The sequence below is a fragment of the Spironucleus salmonicida genome, chromosome 5, assembly GCF_000497125.1.
Source record: "Spironucleus salmonicida strain ATCC 50377 chromosome 5, whole genome shotgun sequence".
NCBI classification, from domain to species: domain Eukaryota; phylum Fornicata; order Diplomonadida; family Hexamitidae; genus Spironucleus; species Spironucleus salmonicida.
Genome location: NC_090600.1, coordinates 222,908 through 239,870, shown reverse-complemented (window position 1 = coordinate 239,870; position 16,963 = coordinate 222,908). Strand labels below are relative to the sequence as shown.

At 30.5% G+C, this 16,963-nt stretch overlaps 3 protein-coding genes across 3 annotated transcripts; 2 read left to right on the top strand and 1 right to left on the bottom strand. All coding sequences in view use genetic code 6, as the record gives it.

The window, feature by feature from the left end:
• Positions 1–44: 44 nt before the first annotated feature.
• Positions 45–959, top strand: SS50377_24709 (Geranylgeranyltransferase type-2 subunit beta; the record flags this gene model as incomplete). The annotated part of the gene is made up of 1 exon (XM_067908550.1): positions 45–959. One exon carries the CDS (start codon positions 45–47, stop codon positions 957–959), a length of 915 nt encoding a protein of 304 aa, XP_067763371.1.
• Positions 960–1,246: 287 nt separating this feature from the next.
• Positions 1,247–1,999, bottom strand: SS50377_24708 (Metal-dependent phosphoesterase; the record flags this gene model as incomplete). The annotated part of the gene is made up of 1 exon (XM_067908549.1): positions 1,247–1,999. The coding sequence occupies one exon, from the start codon at positions 1,997–1,999 to the stop codon at positions 1,247–1,249; it is 753 nt and encodes a 250-aa protein (XP_067763370.1).
• Positions 2,000–2,481: 482 nt separating this feature from the next.
• On the top strand, positions 2,482–16,515 carry SS50377_24707 (Dynein heavy chain; the record flags this gene model as incomplete). The annotated part of the gene is made up of 1 exon (XM_067908548.1): positions 2,482–16,515. One exon carries the CDS (start codon positions 2,482–2,484, stop codon positions 16,513–16,515), a length of 14,034 nt encoding a protein of 4,677 aa, XP_067763369.1.
• Between the last annotated feature and the right edge of the window lie 448 nt (positions 16,516–16,963).

The following is a 16,963-nucleotide window of genomic DNA, read 5'->3' as shown; positions in this document are numbered from 1 at the left end:
TTCAAAAATTAATTATTAATAATATAATATAAGTAAAATTTTAAATGAATTTAAATACTGAATCATTGACATAATTTTTATTATCTTGGAATAACGATACATAAGCAGCTCATGAATCTTATATGCGAATGTGGTCATTACATATGTGGACATCGACATTAATATAATTAAATGTTTAATTCAATAATAACACTATTATTTCTGAAGTCTTGTCAATGTATGATCAAAAATCTTATTTATTTGCGCATACAATTAATGGTTTACCAGAAGCACATGCAACTTCCTTTGCTATCCTTACTCTTCGAAATTTATCCGCTTTAAACTAATTAATATCCCCAGAATTAACTTTTGCGGCACTGTAGGATTTATCAACCATTTAAGGATTCAAATCAGATAATTTTATCGAAGAAGTCGATTCTAGATTAACACTATTTACTATAATTGCCTTAGAGGCATTATGCACGTAGTTTAATTTTGTTTTAGACGATAAAATCGTTGAAAATTGTACTAATTTCCTTATTAGCTGCATTAATGACGATGGTGGGGCTGGTGCTGTTCCGAATGCAATTTCACATGCGGCTTAAGTATATTGTGTTGTTTGTGGATTAAAAATATTGAATACTTTTAGTCGCTTATCAGAAGCTTAGATAAGTGGGTTCTCTATATTTTTATTGTAGCTTTAAACGTCATTAGGTGGATTTTGTGGTAGGTAAAATAAACTTCCAGATGCATGTTATTGTATGTGGGCAGCAGCAACTTTAAAAGTGTTAGGGGTTCGTTTTAATGAAGATATACTTTATTCGTTTGTAACAGAATGTTAAGATTAATCTGGCGGCATCGCCGATAGATAAGGAAATCCACCCGATCTTTTTCATAGCCATTATGTTTGTAGTTTCTTAGGATAAATGGGAGTATTAGGTAAAAAGGTTGATGCTGTTAGAGATATGGTAGTCGAGTGAAAAATAACTCATCCAGTTACGTTAACTATTCCATTAATTTCTACAATTTGTAAAATCAAAATTCAAGTTGATTTGTCAAAATATTAATTAAGGCAAGTAAGTATCCTATAATTAATAAATATTATAAATTTACCATTTATTTATATTATATAATTTATAATTTAATGAAATTATCCAAATAAATATCATGCTTTGATTATTTTCTTATTAAGCCTTTAGATATATAAATATATCTTAAATATAAGTAGTGTGATATATAAAATATAAAACTCATTGTAAACTGTACTTCAATTGACATTTCCAAATATTCTCATTATTATTTAAATGGCTAAATCTCCTTTTACTTTTCTTCCAACACGTCCCTTGCCATGATAGTCACTGCCAAACATCTCCCTTCCTTCTTCTCCCAAATATTATCCTGGAAATGTCTCCTTCAAATATTATCTTATCTAATTTGCACTTTCTGCATGCCAAGGATGGGCAAAACACAATTTGCATTTTGATTCAATCAAAATCTAACCAATTTCAGATATTGCTAGACCTCCAAAATCAGGTAATGTTACATTTTTAAAGTGATTCCTAGAAATTGACTTAGATTTTGATTAGGCTTTTGCGAGCTCTTCTTCAGAAACTAAACTTTTAACTCGTTCAACTCTTAATTCTCTTAACTAAAAGAGCATAGCTTGAAAATTAAGGAATTATGGTGAATTGTAAAATTTATTTCTCTGTTCAATATCTTAGTTAAAAGCCACTTCTTAACCAGAAAATACATAAGAAGACTATTTTGAAATAGCTAACTGAGGGAAGTATGCTAGTAAATGGAAATTGCAATTTTTATAATTTGTCGAAATCTCAACTCCTGGTAGATAGAGAAACTTATAATCAAATGGAATGGTTAAATAATCATGATCAGTAATGGAAAATAGTATACATTTTTAGTATGCCGCATATGTCAATATTTACTATTCATCGTTTTGCCCATCTGAGTTAGTAGTGTGTGTATGTGTATCAAACTTATATTCAAATATACCTCTTTTCATTTTAAATTAGGCTTATTATGAATTACAATACCATAATATTTGAATTATACTTATGCAAAACTTAACTGTTTTAAAGCTATACAATATTATTATACAATTTAACTGAATTATATTGAAATATTATTTAATAGATACTTGTTATCAAATATTCTCATACTAGTTTTTCTATGTAATTGATACAATAATTTGAATAACAATTTTCATTAATATAATAATAATAATAATAATTTATGTTAACTACTAGCATGTGTATGAATCTTTATCTATTCAAAATTATATCCAAATAAGATTCTTTAGGTATAAAATCTTTTAAGTATGAAATTAACTATATTTATCTTTAAATTAAAATTTATAGGAATTGCTATTTAATTTTAACTTTAAAAAAGCTTTTCTATAAAGATATAACATTTAGTATCACTGCTAAACAGTATTATTATATATATATTTTAATATTAAATTTATTCTTTCCGCAATTTTAAAATATGCTTGGAAAATCTGTGAAGTCCCTTAGCCACTAAAAGCCTTAATTAACAGAAAAACAGTAGCGTCTTTTATCATTAATGGCAGACCCTCTTATACACATTTCTAAAGTGCCTTAACCAGGACAGCTCCCATATCATGTAGCACTCGAGCGCCGTAGGCTTGCGCTTGCTGCAACTGACTATTCTGAAGCATTCAACGAGTTTGGCGAGAAACTCCATTCAGAGCGCGCTATTATGCCATTAGAAGACTTCGATGATTCAGCATTTGAATCTAAGACATTATCATAATTTTGGGAATCTGTGACTTCTACAAATGATACAAAAATATTATACTGTGAATTTTTAACCAAAACTTGGTAAGAAGGTCGAATTACCCATATATTAGATGATAAAGTTCGCGTTATTTCAGATGATGGAAGATCATTTAAAATACACAAGATTTATGTTTTCATTTGGGGTGAAGACCCATTTTTGCATTTATAAAGACTTGAAAATGCTCATTTTTATAGATTATAAGCTTAATAAACTAGAAGGCTATAAAACTATGTAAATAAGATGCCAATTTAAGGTCTTTCCCCTTTCCATTCCGCATTACGATAGGAAATCGAAGAGCTAGCAAAGCCCCATGCAACATATTGTATCGTTAAATCTCTCGCGAAAGAGACCTAAGAAAGTATTAAAACTAAAGTAGTTGACCTATAATTACCAAATTTAATGGATGATGTCGGTAGATAATTTTTGGTTGCTTAGAACTAAATACTTTTCGAACAATAATTAGAGCGTAATCCTGCATTTGTGTCCGAGTTAGGATTATAACTTGCAGTTGAAGAAGTTGTTAGATAAAAAATTGTCCGATTTTATAATGTTGAAAAATCAGAGAAGATTTATAAATATTTGATCACCCCTAGTACAAGAGATTCATTTTTACCATCTAATTGTTAATTTACAGAATCTGGAGAACCTATTATTGATGAATAAAGCTTATTGCTTAATGTAGGAATTTATCTAGTATAAAATTTTAAGAATTCACGTACAAAACTAAACGAAAACTCACTTTTTACACTAAAATAGATAGTTAAATCACAAGCGTAGACTTAAAATTATTGTGAAGAACTACTGTAGACTACTATTTCATTAGACTTTTTACTTAAAAATTCATTAAATCCAGAATGTTATACAGAGTAATAAACATCTTTATTTGTAATTCATAAAGCTTATCCCACTCCTGTTTTACCATTAAGTAGCAAAACTCTATCTCTAGAAGATTTTCGAGCTAGTTAATTTGCCCATCAAAGAGCTTTAAAGTCTAGATTGGAATAGACTTGGTTAGGATAGATTAGAAATAGTATCGTATAATAGCTTCAGGATTTATAGTTTGAGGTAAGATAAAGTATTGAAAGAATATAATTAATATCTTAGAATTAGGCAAATGCCAGTTATAAAAATTTAAAGTAACCAAATCTTACAAAGAGTTTAATATCATTTGGCAAATAATTCTAGATAGAAGTTAAAGATCGGGACATTTATGATAAAATGTATCTTAAAAGATTTTTAAAACGAGTTTAGTTATAACTTGAAGACACTCTCAGAATATTAGTAAGCAATTCTACTGATGATTTTTGTAGGATGATAGAACATCATAGTAAATGGAGTGTGAAGTCAGATTCCACATCATATGTTATCTCCAAGCACGAGGAAAATAAACCATACGAAGATGACGGTGAGCTTAATGTTTGCTGTTACAGAGCTCCTATTTTCAATATTGGTATTATTATTTAATAAGTGCCTGCTTCAATTGAAGAGAGAAATTTCTTAGAAAAATATGAATCGGGTTATATTTATGGTGTTTAATGTTTAGATCCTAACTCTAAAATTGCAGTTGACGATGAAGCAGAAAAAGGACCAGAAGAAGAAATTGTAGAGTAAGACCAACCTAAAATCTAAGAACCTGATGATTCAGAGCTTATGATACATTCTTTCTAATTTGCTACAAACCTATCGGAATTCAAAACGTAGCTTACTCAAATCTATGATTAAGGTATTGAAACTGTTAGAAGTATTTCAGAGATAGAATCTGTAGTACTTAAAAATATTATTAAATAAGAAAAGTCATTCCTGGCTTCACCTAGCTAGGATGAATTTTAGTTTGAGGCTCAGCGTATATAAATTTAATAATATTGTGTTAATATTGTATAACCATTAAACGATTATCTAAAATAATTCTCGTCATATAGAGATTTATTAGTTCTTGATGAAGATAAATGGGCATCAACAATCAAATACAAAGCAGAACTTTATCTCAGAGAATAACTTGAGACATAAGGATAAACTATCAATATTCCTTAGTAAAATCTTAGTCCCAATATGTAAGCATCGGTTGATTCTGCTACGTCTATGTCTCCATAAGATCTCAGAAATCTTGTATATTAATAGATGAATTAAGCAAAAAAAATTATGTCAGAAATTCCTGATCTTATTCATGTCGGTGCATTTATTGTAAAAAACACAGCTGTTAGACATTTTTTAGCTTCAAAATGTTAACGACTTGCTGAACATGTTTAAGATATCGTTTAAAAAATTGCAAGCACTAAGGCGACTTAAATTGGTCAACTGTATTGTACAATTTAAAAACGTCTTTAAAGAAAATGTAATACAATTGAAGATGCTTGTAAGCTAGAAGAATTTATCCAATAAAAGATGGAAAAACTTACGAATAGTGTAAAAATAAATATTCAAACAATGGCAGAATATCATGCTATTTTAGATGAACTATTTGTTTAAATGAGTGAAAACGGAATTGCCTAAAGATGGAAAACAATTGGGTATCCTTTAGATCTCAAAAATTTAGTTAATAGGACATGTTAAATTGTAGAATTAGACAAAGTTAAGTTTAGAGATTAACAATCTTAAGAGTAGAACTCAATGGCTAAAAATATAGAAACTTTAGCAAAATAAGTCACAACATTCGCTATTAGATATAAATCATTAGACGAATATATCTAAGCATCCGAAGAAACTGAACTTATGACATAATAACTTGCTAAAATCTAAGAAAAATCTAAGTTATATAATTAAAGAGAATTATTAATGGGACTTTAATAAACTGACTATTCTTAATTAGATTAAATCTTAAAAGATTTCGAGCCATAAGAATTACTTTGGAAAAGTGTTTCAGATTTCAGATAATTAACTCATAAAGTATATAATGAAGATTTTAAGGCTTTAAATGGAAACGAAATTGAGTCCATAGTCGATACATTATAAAGAAACATTATTAAATCTTTAAGATCAGTTAAAGAAAATTAACCAGTTGTTAAGGAACTTTCGGAGTAAGTTAAAAAGGAAATCACAGAATTCAAAAAGAATGTACCCTTGGTAAAGGCATTAAGAAATCCAGGTCTTCGTAGAAGACATTGGCTTAGAATTTCAGAAGAAACTGGTCAGTTCTTAAATAACTTAAGATATATTAATGGAATAGAACTTTAAAAATTTGGGGATGATGAAGCATCTGAGACTGATTATAGTATAATGTCTCAAGATGAAATTAACACGCTTAATAAATAACCTGTAAACTTTACTTTTAAATAAGCTGTTGATACATTACACTTAAATGATATGAAAAACTTTGAAGTTATTTAAAGGATTTCTGAGGCTGCCAGCAAAGAAAATACCATAGAGTAGGTATTAGTATAATTAGAAAAAACCTGGGCTGATATTAATTTTACTTTAATGGAATATTAGAACTCTGGGTGTTATATATTAAAAGGCTTGGATGATGTGATTTAAACTTTAGATGACAACATCACCATGATTTAATCTATGATGTTTTCTCCATTTAAGAAATTTTTCGAAAAGTCTATTGTTTAATGGGAGCAAAATCTATCCTTAACATCTGAAATAATAGAAGCGTGGATATCTGTTTAATAAGCTTGGTTATATTTAGAACCTATTTTTAGTTCTCCAGATATTGTTAGATAACTTCCCACAGAATCTAAACTCTTTAGATCAGTTGACACATTTTGGAGAACACATATGGCTAAAGCACACAAAAATCCAAATGTGATATAAATTTGTACTGAAACTTCTAAATTATTGCCAAATCTCTAGGAGAATCATTAAAGTCTAGAAAAAGTGCAAAAGGGTTTAGCAGATTATTTGGAAACAAAAAGAATCGCGTTCCCAAGATTTTTCTTCCTCTCAGACGAAGAATTACTTTCAATACTATCTAATACTAAAAATCCAACAGCGGTATAGCCATTTTTAAGATCCTGCTTTGAAAATGTTGCAAGAATCAAATTTATTGAAGATAATGATTATTAAATGACCTCTATGACGTCTCATGAAGGCGAAATAGTGTAATTTGTAGATCCTTTAACACCTTCTGGAAACGTTGAATCCTGGATGGGACAACTTGAAAAATTAATTATCAGAACCGTTCAAGTTAGATGTTAAGAGTGCTTCACAAAGTATGTGCAGGCAGTCACACGAGATGGCGTTTAAGGACGTGCTTTGTGGGTAAAATCTGGATTTGCTCAGGGTATTAATTTGGTAAATTAAATTGCTTTTGCAAATGATACTGATTATGCCATCACTGGATAATATTTAGAGAAATATCGTGACTAACTAGAGCTCTAGTTGGATTCTATGACAGAAATTGTGAGAACTGGTTTAACGAAATTAGAGTCAAAGACTTATTCTGCTGTGCTTACTTATGACGTGTTCCAGAGAGATTAAATTGTTGGTTTAATTGCAGAACGAGTCACAGATGTCTCCGACTTTAATTGGTTAAAACATCCTAAACATATTTGTAATATTGCTGAATTTTATGATTAACCCATTCATGGTGTGTCTGATAATTATTATAATGGCCCTATTGCTGCTGAAAAATATCAAGAATAAGCTAATAATTTAGCTGATATAAGCTCTAAAACCGAAAATTTTTTGGTTTCTTATAATTAGGTATTATCGGTTTTACCTTATGCATATGAATATTTAGGTAATACACAACGTTTAGTTATCACACCATTAACACTTAAAATTTATACTACAATTTCTCAATCTTAAGCTATGTTCAAGTTTTCTGCTTGTTCTGGTCCCGCTGGTTCTGGTAAGACTGAAACTTCTAAATAAATGACAAATAAAGAGTTTGGCTTAGTTTGTATAGTATTTAACTGCTCTGAAGGTTTAGATTTAATCGGTATTAAGAGAATGCTTTCAGGATGTATTTCTACTGGAGGCTGCTTGATCATGGACGAAATCAATCGTTTGTCTTTAGATGTATTGTCAGTATTTGCATAGATGGTTTTAGGTGTATAAAGAGGTTTACAAATGTGCGGTGGATCAACCATACGAACTCCACCCAAAGGAAAAACATTTGCTGAAATGCAAACCGTCAAGTACGTATTTGAACAGGCTGAGTTGAACCTTATGTCTACAGCGTGTGTTATTATTACATAAAATCCTAACTATTCTGGTCGTTAGAAATTGCCTGCAAATTTAGTTGCTCTTTTCCGTGCTGTATCAGTCATGGTGCCTAACTACATGAAAATATGTTAGATAAGACTTTATTCATATGGCTTTAAAAAAGCTACTAATTTAGCATAAAAAGCAACATCTGTATTTAAACTTTGTTCTGAGTAACTTTCGTAATAAAGCTGGTATGATTATGGTATGAGAGCTATTAACTCAACTATTCAAGCTGCTGGTAATATAAGATAGGAATTAGGAACCTTATGTGTTTAGGAGAATTCTTAAATTCCTTCTAGTATTAACGAGAAAGGTGATGTTGTCTTTGATGAGAAATATTATTTAGAAGAGTAGATTGTTTTACGAGCTATTACTGAAGTAAACTCTCCTAAATTTTTGTAAAATGATTCTTAGTTATTCTACAACATATTAAAAGATTTATTCCCTGGAATCAAATAACCATTTATCGATTATAATGTACTAATTAAAGAAGTAACTTAAGTTCTACGCAGCAATATAATGAACTACTTATAACCAGATGAATAATTTGTAAATAAAATTATAGATCTTTTCATGACTATTAATTTACGACATGGATTAATGACTTTAGGTTCTGCACAATCTGGTAAGGCGGAAAGCTTGTATGCACTTATGCATTCGTTAAATAGAATTAATCGTAGAGAAATGGAAGAAAGAATTGAAAAATTCATTAAAATATGCAAAAATTAACCAACTTTATCAATTTCTTAAGTACCATCTCTTATAGGTGAAGATTATTATTTCTAAAAGATGAATATCGTTAGATTAAATCCAAAATCAATCACCATGGACTAATTATTTGGTTAGTTTGATGTAGTTTCTAAAGAATGGTAAGATGGTGTATTATCTACACTCATTAGAAATGCAGTGTCCGATTATAATAAGCATATGGTTTGGTATGAATAAAACCTACTTAGAAGTTCATATTAAGGTGGTGAAATCACCTTTGCAGATGTTAACCCTAAAGTTTGCGTTTCAAAGAATAATGCTGCTAGGTAAATTATTGATTGTTGTGGTTATATTGATTCATTGTGGATAGAATCTTTAAACACTGTGCTCGATGACTCAAAACGTTTATGTTTAACTTCTGGAGAAATCATTTGCTTATCGCCTGTTATGAATCTTGTTTTTAACATGGATTCTGTTGTTGAAGCTTCACCTGCTACAATTTCAAGATGCGCAATGTTGTATTATACATCACTTAACATAGTTTCTGTTGGTACAACTAAAGAATCTGTGGGATAGTTAGTTGTTACTGGAACTCTATCGCCAGATGCATTTATTTAAACATGGATTGATCGATTACCAGACTAGTTAAGATTAGATGATTTCGATCCTAGTACACAAGGTTAAATAACCAACAAATCTACATTTATCACCAAGTTTAACTAAACTGAAAAACTATCAGAATTAGCCTTACGTTTCAAAGAACTGTTGAATTAATTTTTAGTTGAGTCATTAGCATATATTAAAGTAAATTGTAAACAATTATAAGAAACTATGGATGCCAATTTAATCACCTCATTATTCCGTATATTGGATACGTTTATTGGCGAATTAAAACCGAACGATTTTGGTGCAATAGAAGCTTGGTAAATTGCTGTTTTCATGAGATATTTAGAACCAATATTCTTTTTCAGCCTAATTTGGTCAGTTGGGGCGTCTTTGGCTGATGACCCTAGCAGATCCAATTTTGACTGCTGGTTGAGAGGAAAAATTAGCGAACTAGGATACTTATCCGATTGCTCTATACCTATGCAAATAGACGATAAATATTCTTCCGTTTTCGATTTCATGTTTAAATATGATAGTTATGATTAAATTGCAGAAAAAATCGTTCAAGAAAATCTTGATACTAAAAACTTAGAAAACTTAGTCTATTCTAGTTCTATCACTTGTGATTGGATATCTTGGAGCACAAATCTCAAAGATATTAACTTAGATTCGATCATGCTTAGAGGTATAAAAGGTAAGAATTAACTTTCTCAAATTAGCCTTTCAGAGCTTATCATCCCAACTGCTAGTAACATCTAATAATCTTATCTATTAAGAAGATTGGTGTCCAATGGATATCCGACCCTTGTTGTAGGTTCTACCGGCTCAGGAAAGACTGCAGTTATTAAGAATTACTTATTAAAGCATGAAACAGATACAAAATTCATTTCACCATTATTCCTAACGTTTTCTGCTAACACACAAGCTGGATAAGTACAACAATATCTAGATTCTAAGGTAGAAAAACGCAGAAGAGGTATTTACGGCCCTCCAGTCTCTAAAAAATTTGTTTTGTTTGTTGATGATTTAAATTTACCGATGAAAGAACGCTATGGATGCATCAATTCACATGAATTTTTGCGGCAGCTGATATGTCATGGAGGTTTTTACGACCTTAAAGAAATAGTTTTCAAGCAAATTATTGACACTGTGCAATTAGGTGCAATGGTGCAATCTGGGGGATCTAGAAACCCAGTCACTCAAAGGCTCCTGAGGCACTACAATATCATCAACTTTTTAGAGCTTAGCGACACAATTTTACTCAGTATTTTCGACCAGATAGTGGACTGGTGGAGTTGTAAATCTTTTTCCTCTTTCAGCGAAGAGATTCAATCTCCAATGATTCAAATGTGCAGAAAAGTAGTTCCAATGGGAATAGAAGTCTATAATTCAACAAGAACTGGCCTTTTACCAACTCCTGCTAAGACTCACTATACATTTAATTTGCGTGACTTGAGCAAGTTATTTTAAGGCTTTTTGATGGTCGAGCCAAAATCTATCGCAAATGATATAAATGGTGTCCAGTTAAAACCTAAATAATGCACAAATAACATACTTACCTTGTTCATTCACGAGGCCTAAAGAGTGTTTTCTGACAGGTTAATCGATGTGAATGACTAAAAATGGTTCAATTAGCTGCTTGATAAAGTTCTAATTTCGAAATTATCGATTGCTACATCTGATATTCTCGGCACTGATAGATGTGTTGAAGATATTTTGTTCGCAGATTTCTTGTCTATAGGATAGGATAGACTCTATTAGGATGTTACTGATTTTAATGCTTTACAGAAAATTTTAGTCGGAGAGCTGAATAAATGTAACGAAGAGGGTTAATAAATGAACTTAGTTTTATTTAAATCTGCTGTACATCATTTGTCTAGGGTAGTTAGAATTCTTCGTCAATCATCGTCTAATATATTACTTATTGGTGTAGGTGGTGTAGGTCGTTAGTCTTTGACTAGATTAGCTGCGTATTGGTTAAATTGTGACATAGTTACTATTGAGTTAAAGAAGGGATATGGAATATCCGAATGGCACGAAGACATCAAGAAGTTTGTTATGAAATCTGGTTTAACTGGTAAATAATAAATTTTATTACTGTCTGACTAACACATATTTAATGACTAATAACTGGAAGATATTTCAATATTGTTAAATACATGTGATGTGTAGGCAATATATGAACCTGCCGATTTGGCTACTATTTATGAAGAAGCTTCAATATCTTAAATATGCATGGAAAATCAATTACCAGTTACAAAACCTAACTTATATGATACGTATTGTGCTAGAGTTAAATAAAATATTCATTTAGTATTGTGCTTCTCCCCATCTGGTACTAGCCTTAGAAATCGTTTACGAAAGTTCCCATCATTGGTAAATTGTTGTTCGATAGACTATATGTTTAATTGGCCATCCGATGCTCTTAAAGATGTAGGTATCTAAATATTTAACTTTAATGGAGGTTAAGAAGCTGGTGGATTACTAGATACATCATAATTAGAATTTTTAGGAAAATTTATTGAAGAATAATGTGTATTAAATACTAACTTTACTAAATAATCTATTTAAGACAAAATTATAGAATTTTGTGTTTATGTTCATTCTTCAATAGAATCATTTACGTAGTTGTATAAAGAAGAATAAGGTAGATTTAATCATGTTACTCCAACATTATTCTTAAATTTGTTAAAACTTTTCACCTCTGTTTTGCAAGTTAACTATAATAAGATTAATAGCTATAAAATGTAATTATCAACTGGTCTATTCAAATTAAAAGAAACATAAGAAAAAGTTGCCTAAATGTAAATTGACCTTACTAATTTATAACCAGTTTTAGTTGAGACATCTGCTAATGTAGATAATATGATGGTCTAGTTAGAACAAGATAAAGAGTAAGCAGATTAAACTAGGTAAATTGTGGCTAGAGAGAAATAAGTTGCGTCTAGTAAATTTAATGAATGTGATACAATTAAAAAAGATGCGGAAAGAGATTTAGAATAGGCTTAGCCACTGTTAGATGCTGCTTTAGAAGCTCTTGACAAACTTAACAAGAATGACTTTACTGAACTTGGCTCATACAATAATCCACCTGCGGCGGTTAAGTAATGTATGGAGTCTGTTTGTATTCTTTTTAGCATAAAACCTAAAAAGATCAACGACCCTAATAATGTGGGTAAATAAATGGAAGATTATTGGGACGAAGCTAAAAAATTGTTAAATGCTTCTGCTACTATGATGACCAGTCTTAGAACCTATGATAAATCTAACATTCCTGCGGATACAATCAAGAAACTTCACAAATATATTAATGATCCTGAATTTATACCATAGTAGATGTAGAAGAAGTCTTTAGCGGCAGCAGGTCTTTGTGCTTTCGTAATTGCTATGTATAAATACTATCATATCAATTTATAGGTCATACCTAAAAGATAAAAACTTTCAGAGGCATAAGAAGAATTAGTTATTGTCGAAAAGAGTTTATCAGAGACAGTTGCTAGACTAACAGAAGTGGAAAATAAAATCGCAGAATTAGAAGACAAATTTAATAAAGCTGTTGAGTAGAAAGAATAACTGTCATTATAAGTAGATGATACTGCTAAAAGACTTGATCGAGCTCAGACACTTATTGTTTCACTGTCTGGAGAATAAGTAAGATGGTAAGAATAACTTGTAGAACTAGATAAATCTATCAAACATATTTTAGGTGACAATTTATTTGGGGCGTCTGCGGTTATTTATCAAGGAGCATTTACTAGCGATTTTAGGTATAGAATTTCTATTGACTGGGTTGCTAAACTAAATGAATTATAAATACCAACATCAACTGAAAAGAATGGAAATATGAAAGTAACAGATATCTTATCAGATGACGTTACGATTATGAATTACATTAATTAGTATAAACTACCATCTGATACTCATTCTATGGAAAACTCTTCTTTTATGTTTACTAGTTAAAAATACTGCTTGCTAATAGATCCAGAACAATAAGCACAATAATTTTTAAAGAATTTTTATAAAGAGTAAGGTCTTGAAGTAGCAAAAGCCTCGGATAAAGATTTATTAAGAACATTAGAAAATTGTATTAGATTTGGTAAAATATTATTAATTATTAATGTTACTGATGAAATAGATCCATCTCTTAACACAGTTTTAGATTAGAATTTCATTAAAGACGCATCAAACTAAATATGTGTTAAATTGGGTGATTCAGCTATACCTTATAATCCATCATTCAAACTATATCTCTGTACTCATTTAGCCAATCCTAATTACTCAGCAGAATCATTTGTTAAAGTAACTGTAATCAACTTCGCTATTACTCAATTAGGTCTATCTGATTAGCTTTTAGGTGTTCTCGTCGCTTTAGAAAGACCCGACCAAGAGGCTCTCAAGGCTAGTCTAGTAGTAAGCAATAGTAAGATGCGTTTAGAACTTAAATAATTATCTGAAAAAGTACTTTACCTGTTATCTACATCGACAGGTGATATTTTATAAAATGAAACACTTATTGATACATTGTCTCTTTCCTAGAAGACGTCAAAGGAGATTACCGAAAAAGTCAAAGAGTCTGAAATAACTGAAGCAGAGATCGATTAAACTCGTTAAAAGTATGTCCCAATGTCTAATAGGGCATCTATTTTGTATTTTTGCGTTTAAGATCTTGTTAAAATTGAATTTATGTATCAATATTCTTTAAATTGGTACATTTAGCTATATACTTAATCAATTTAAGGTACTGAATAGTGTGATGATTTAGAAACTCGCTTAAAGAACCTTATAGAAGCATTTACTCTTTATCTGTATCAAAATATATGCAGATCTTTGTTTGAGTCGCATAAACCATTATTTGCTTTCTTAATCGCTCTTAGAATCTTGAAATCTGAAAATAAGATTACTAATACAGAGATGAAATTTTTACTAATAGGGTCAAAGATGCGTGAGGCTACATCATAAAATCCATGCAACGATTGGTTAGAAGAGAAATATTGGAAGTCTATTTGTGAACTAGAAAGTTTAGGATCAGCATTTAAAGGAATATCTCATTCTTTCAGAGATTTAAAGGCATAAATAGCTTGGAAGGATATGTTTGAATCATAGAAGCCAGAAGAATGTGCATTGCCTTCCCCTTATGACACATAACTGTCTGAATTCTAGAGATTTTTACCCATCTCAACTTTACGTCCAGATAGGGTTTTAGCATATATGAGGATATTTATCGAAAAGACATTGGGTGCTGACTTCAACAAGCCATAAGTATTCAATTTAGAAAAATCTTATAAGGATTCTAATAATATATAACCTATATTATTCTTGTTAGCTGATATGGCAGATCCTATTAATGATCTTATGATGTTTGCTGAGCAAATGCGCATGGATAAAAAGATATAAGTATTATCATTAGGTCGTGGAATTGAAAAAACTGCATTAAACTTAGTCACAACATTTGTTGAGAGAGGTAATTGGTGTGTATTACAAAACTGTCATTTATCTGTAGGTTTCTTAAAATAATTACAATTAACATTAGAAGCGCTTTAAGCAGATCCTGCATCTGTTCATCGTGATTTCCGTTTATGGTTGTCAGCATAACCTACTCCTGAATTTCCAGTTGCTATATTACAAAATTCAGTCAAAGTTTCTGTTGAAAATCCGAACTCGCTTAAAGCTAATTTATTACGAGTGTGGGAAACTAATATTACTGAGAAATAAATGAATGAAGCATGTGAAGTACCTGAGAATATGGAGAAATTTAAGAAATTAACATATTCTTTATCGTTATTCTATTCGGTATTACTCTAACGGAAAAAGTATGGTCCAATTGGATTCAACACACCTTATCCTTGGTCTGCCGCAGACATAGGTATTTGTATTTAGTAATTACCAATCTTCTTAGACAAATACCCTGATATTTATCCTAAACATGCATTATAATATCTTTTCGCTGAAATAAATATTGGAGGTTGCGTTACAGATGCTACTGATTAACGTTGTGTTAGTGCAATTGTTGAAGATTTCTTGAATCCATCAATATTCTAAGAAAATTGGATTTTCCCTACTATGGAATAAAAAACATCTGAAACACCTGAATATTTGTTACATCAACTTACAAATGGCTTAGGTTATAGAGACTATTTAGAATACATTAATGATCACGTTTCAATTGAATGTCATCCTAATAATCTTGGTTTAAACACCAACTCCAATATCACATCTGATAGACAAGATTCTAACAACTTATTAACTGAGATTTTGATCCTTTAAACAGGAAAACTTGATGATGCTGTTTCTAAGGAAGAAACAAATACAGAATCTGCACCAGTTAACTCTGAAACGGACGTAATCAACAGTATCATCAAGCAACTACCGGACTCATTCGATTTAGAGGCAATCTCACTTAGATATCCTACCCGTTTTGAAGAATCTCTGAACTCGCTTTTAGTCCAAGAATGTGGTAGATTTAATGTACTCATTGATACAATGCAATTAAACCTAAAGGAACTTGTAAGAGCTCTACGGGGCCTTACAATTCTCTCATCAGAACTAGAAGATATATTTTTATCTGTAATGATGAACAAGCTACCAGAAGCTTTCGCTAAATATTCATATCCATCATTAAAACCACTTTCTTCCTATCTTTAAGATATGAATTTACGTATTAGCTTCTTTAGAAATTGGATCGAAATAGGCAAGCCAGGAATCTTCCACATCTCCTCATTTTTCTTTGCTTAAGGTTATTTGACATCAGTCTTATAGAATTATGCTCGTAAGTATACAATCGCAATTGATACAATAGGCTACAATTTTGAGATCTGTTAAGCCACAATTGATGATATAGCTCTAATTGAAAATAAAAACGTTTTAGAGGCAAGGATCTTCACTGCTGGTAATTCAGCATTTTAACCAGATGTTCTTAACGATGGGTCTTATATTTCTGGGCTTTATTTAGAAGCCTCGAGATTCGATATGGAACTGGGAATGTTAGTAGAGGCACGTCCTCGTGAACTTTACTCTAAAATGCCAATTATCCGCTTAATTCCTATAATTGTCGGATCTAAAGAGGCATAAAATACTGATGTCGATGACAATTTATACTGCTGCCCGTGCTACCGAACTCTCGCCAGATTCGGTACTTTAAGCACTACTGGGCATTCAACAAATTTCTTACTTAATGTGGCTGTTCCGTGTCAATCTGGAAGTGCCAGGCACTGGATTAAGAGGTCTGTGGCTTTATTCGCTAGTTTGAGTGACTGAAAGATGCTTAGTATCAAATAAGGAATTTATTTTATTAACTAATCCAAATTTTTTATATTTAAGTAATATTAGACTTGCTAGGTATTTAATTAGAGTAGATCATTGCTAGTAGATAAATGCGTATAATACTAAATAATATTATTACTCGAATTCATTAATCAGCTCTTAAAAAATCTTATCTATAATTTTGCTTGAATATCTAACGACATAATTTAAAAGAAAAATAGAAAAAATATTATCAAATTAGCCATTAAAATTACTATCACTATTTACTAAAAAATTATATTATCTGAAAATGCATTAATAAGACTTTAATTATTTAATTAATTTCTGTAATTTACTATTGTAACATTTGCATTCACATAAACTAGAATTTACAATTCTAATAGAACATAAAAATTTGTAAAATAATGAGTATAAACTATAATGTTATGTATTTTACTCAGAA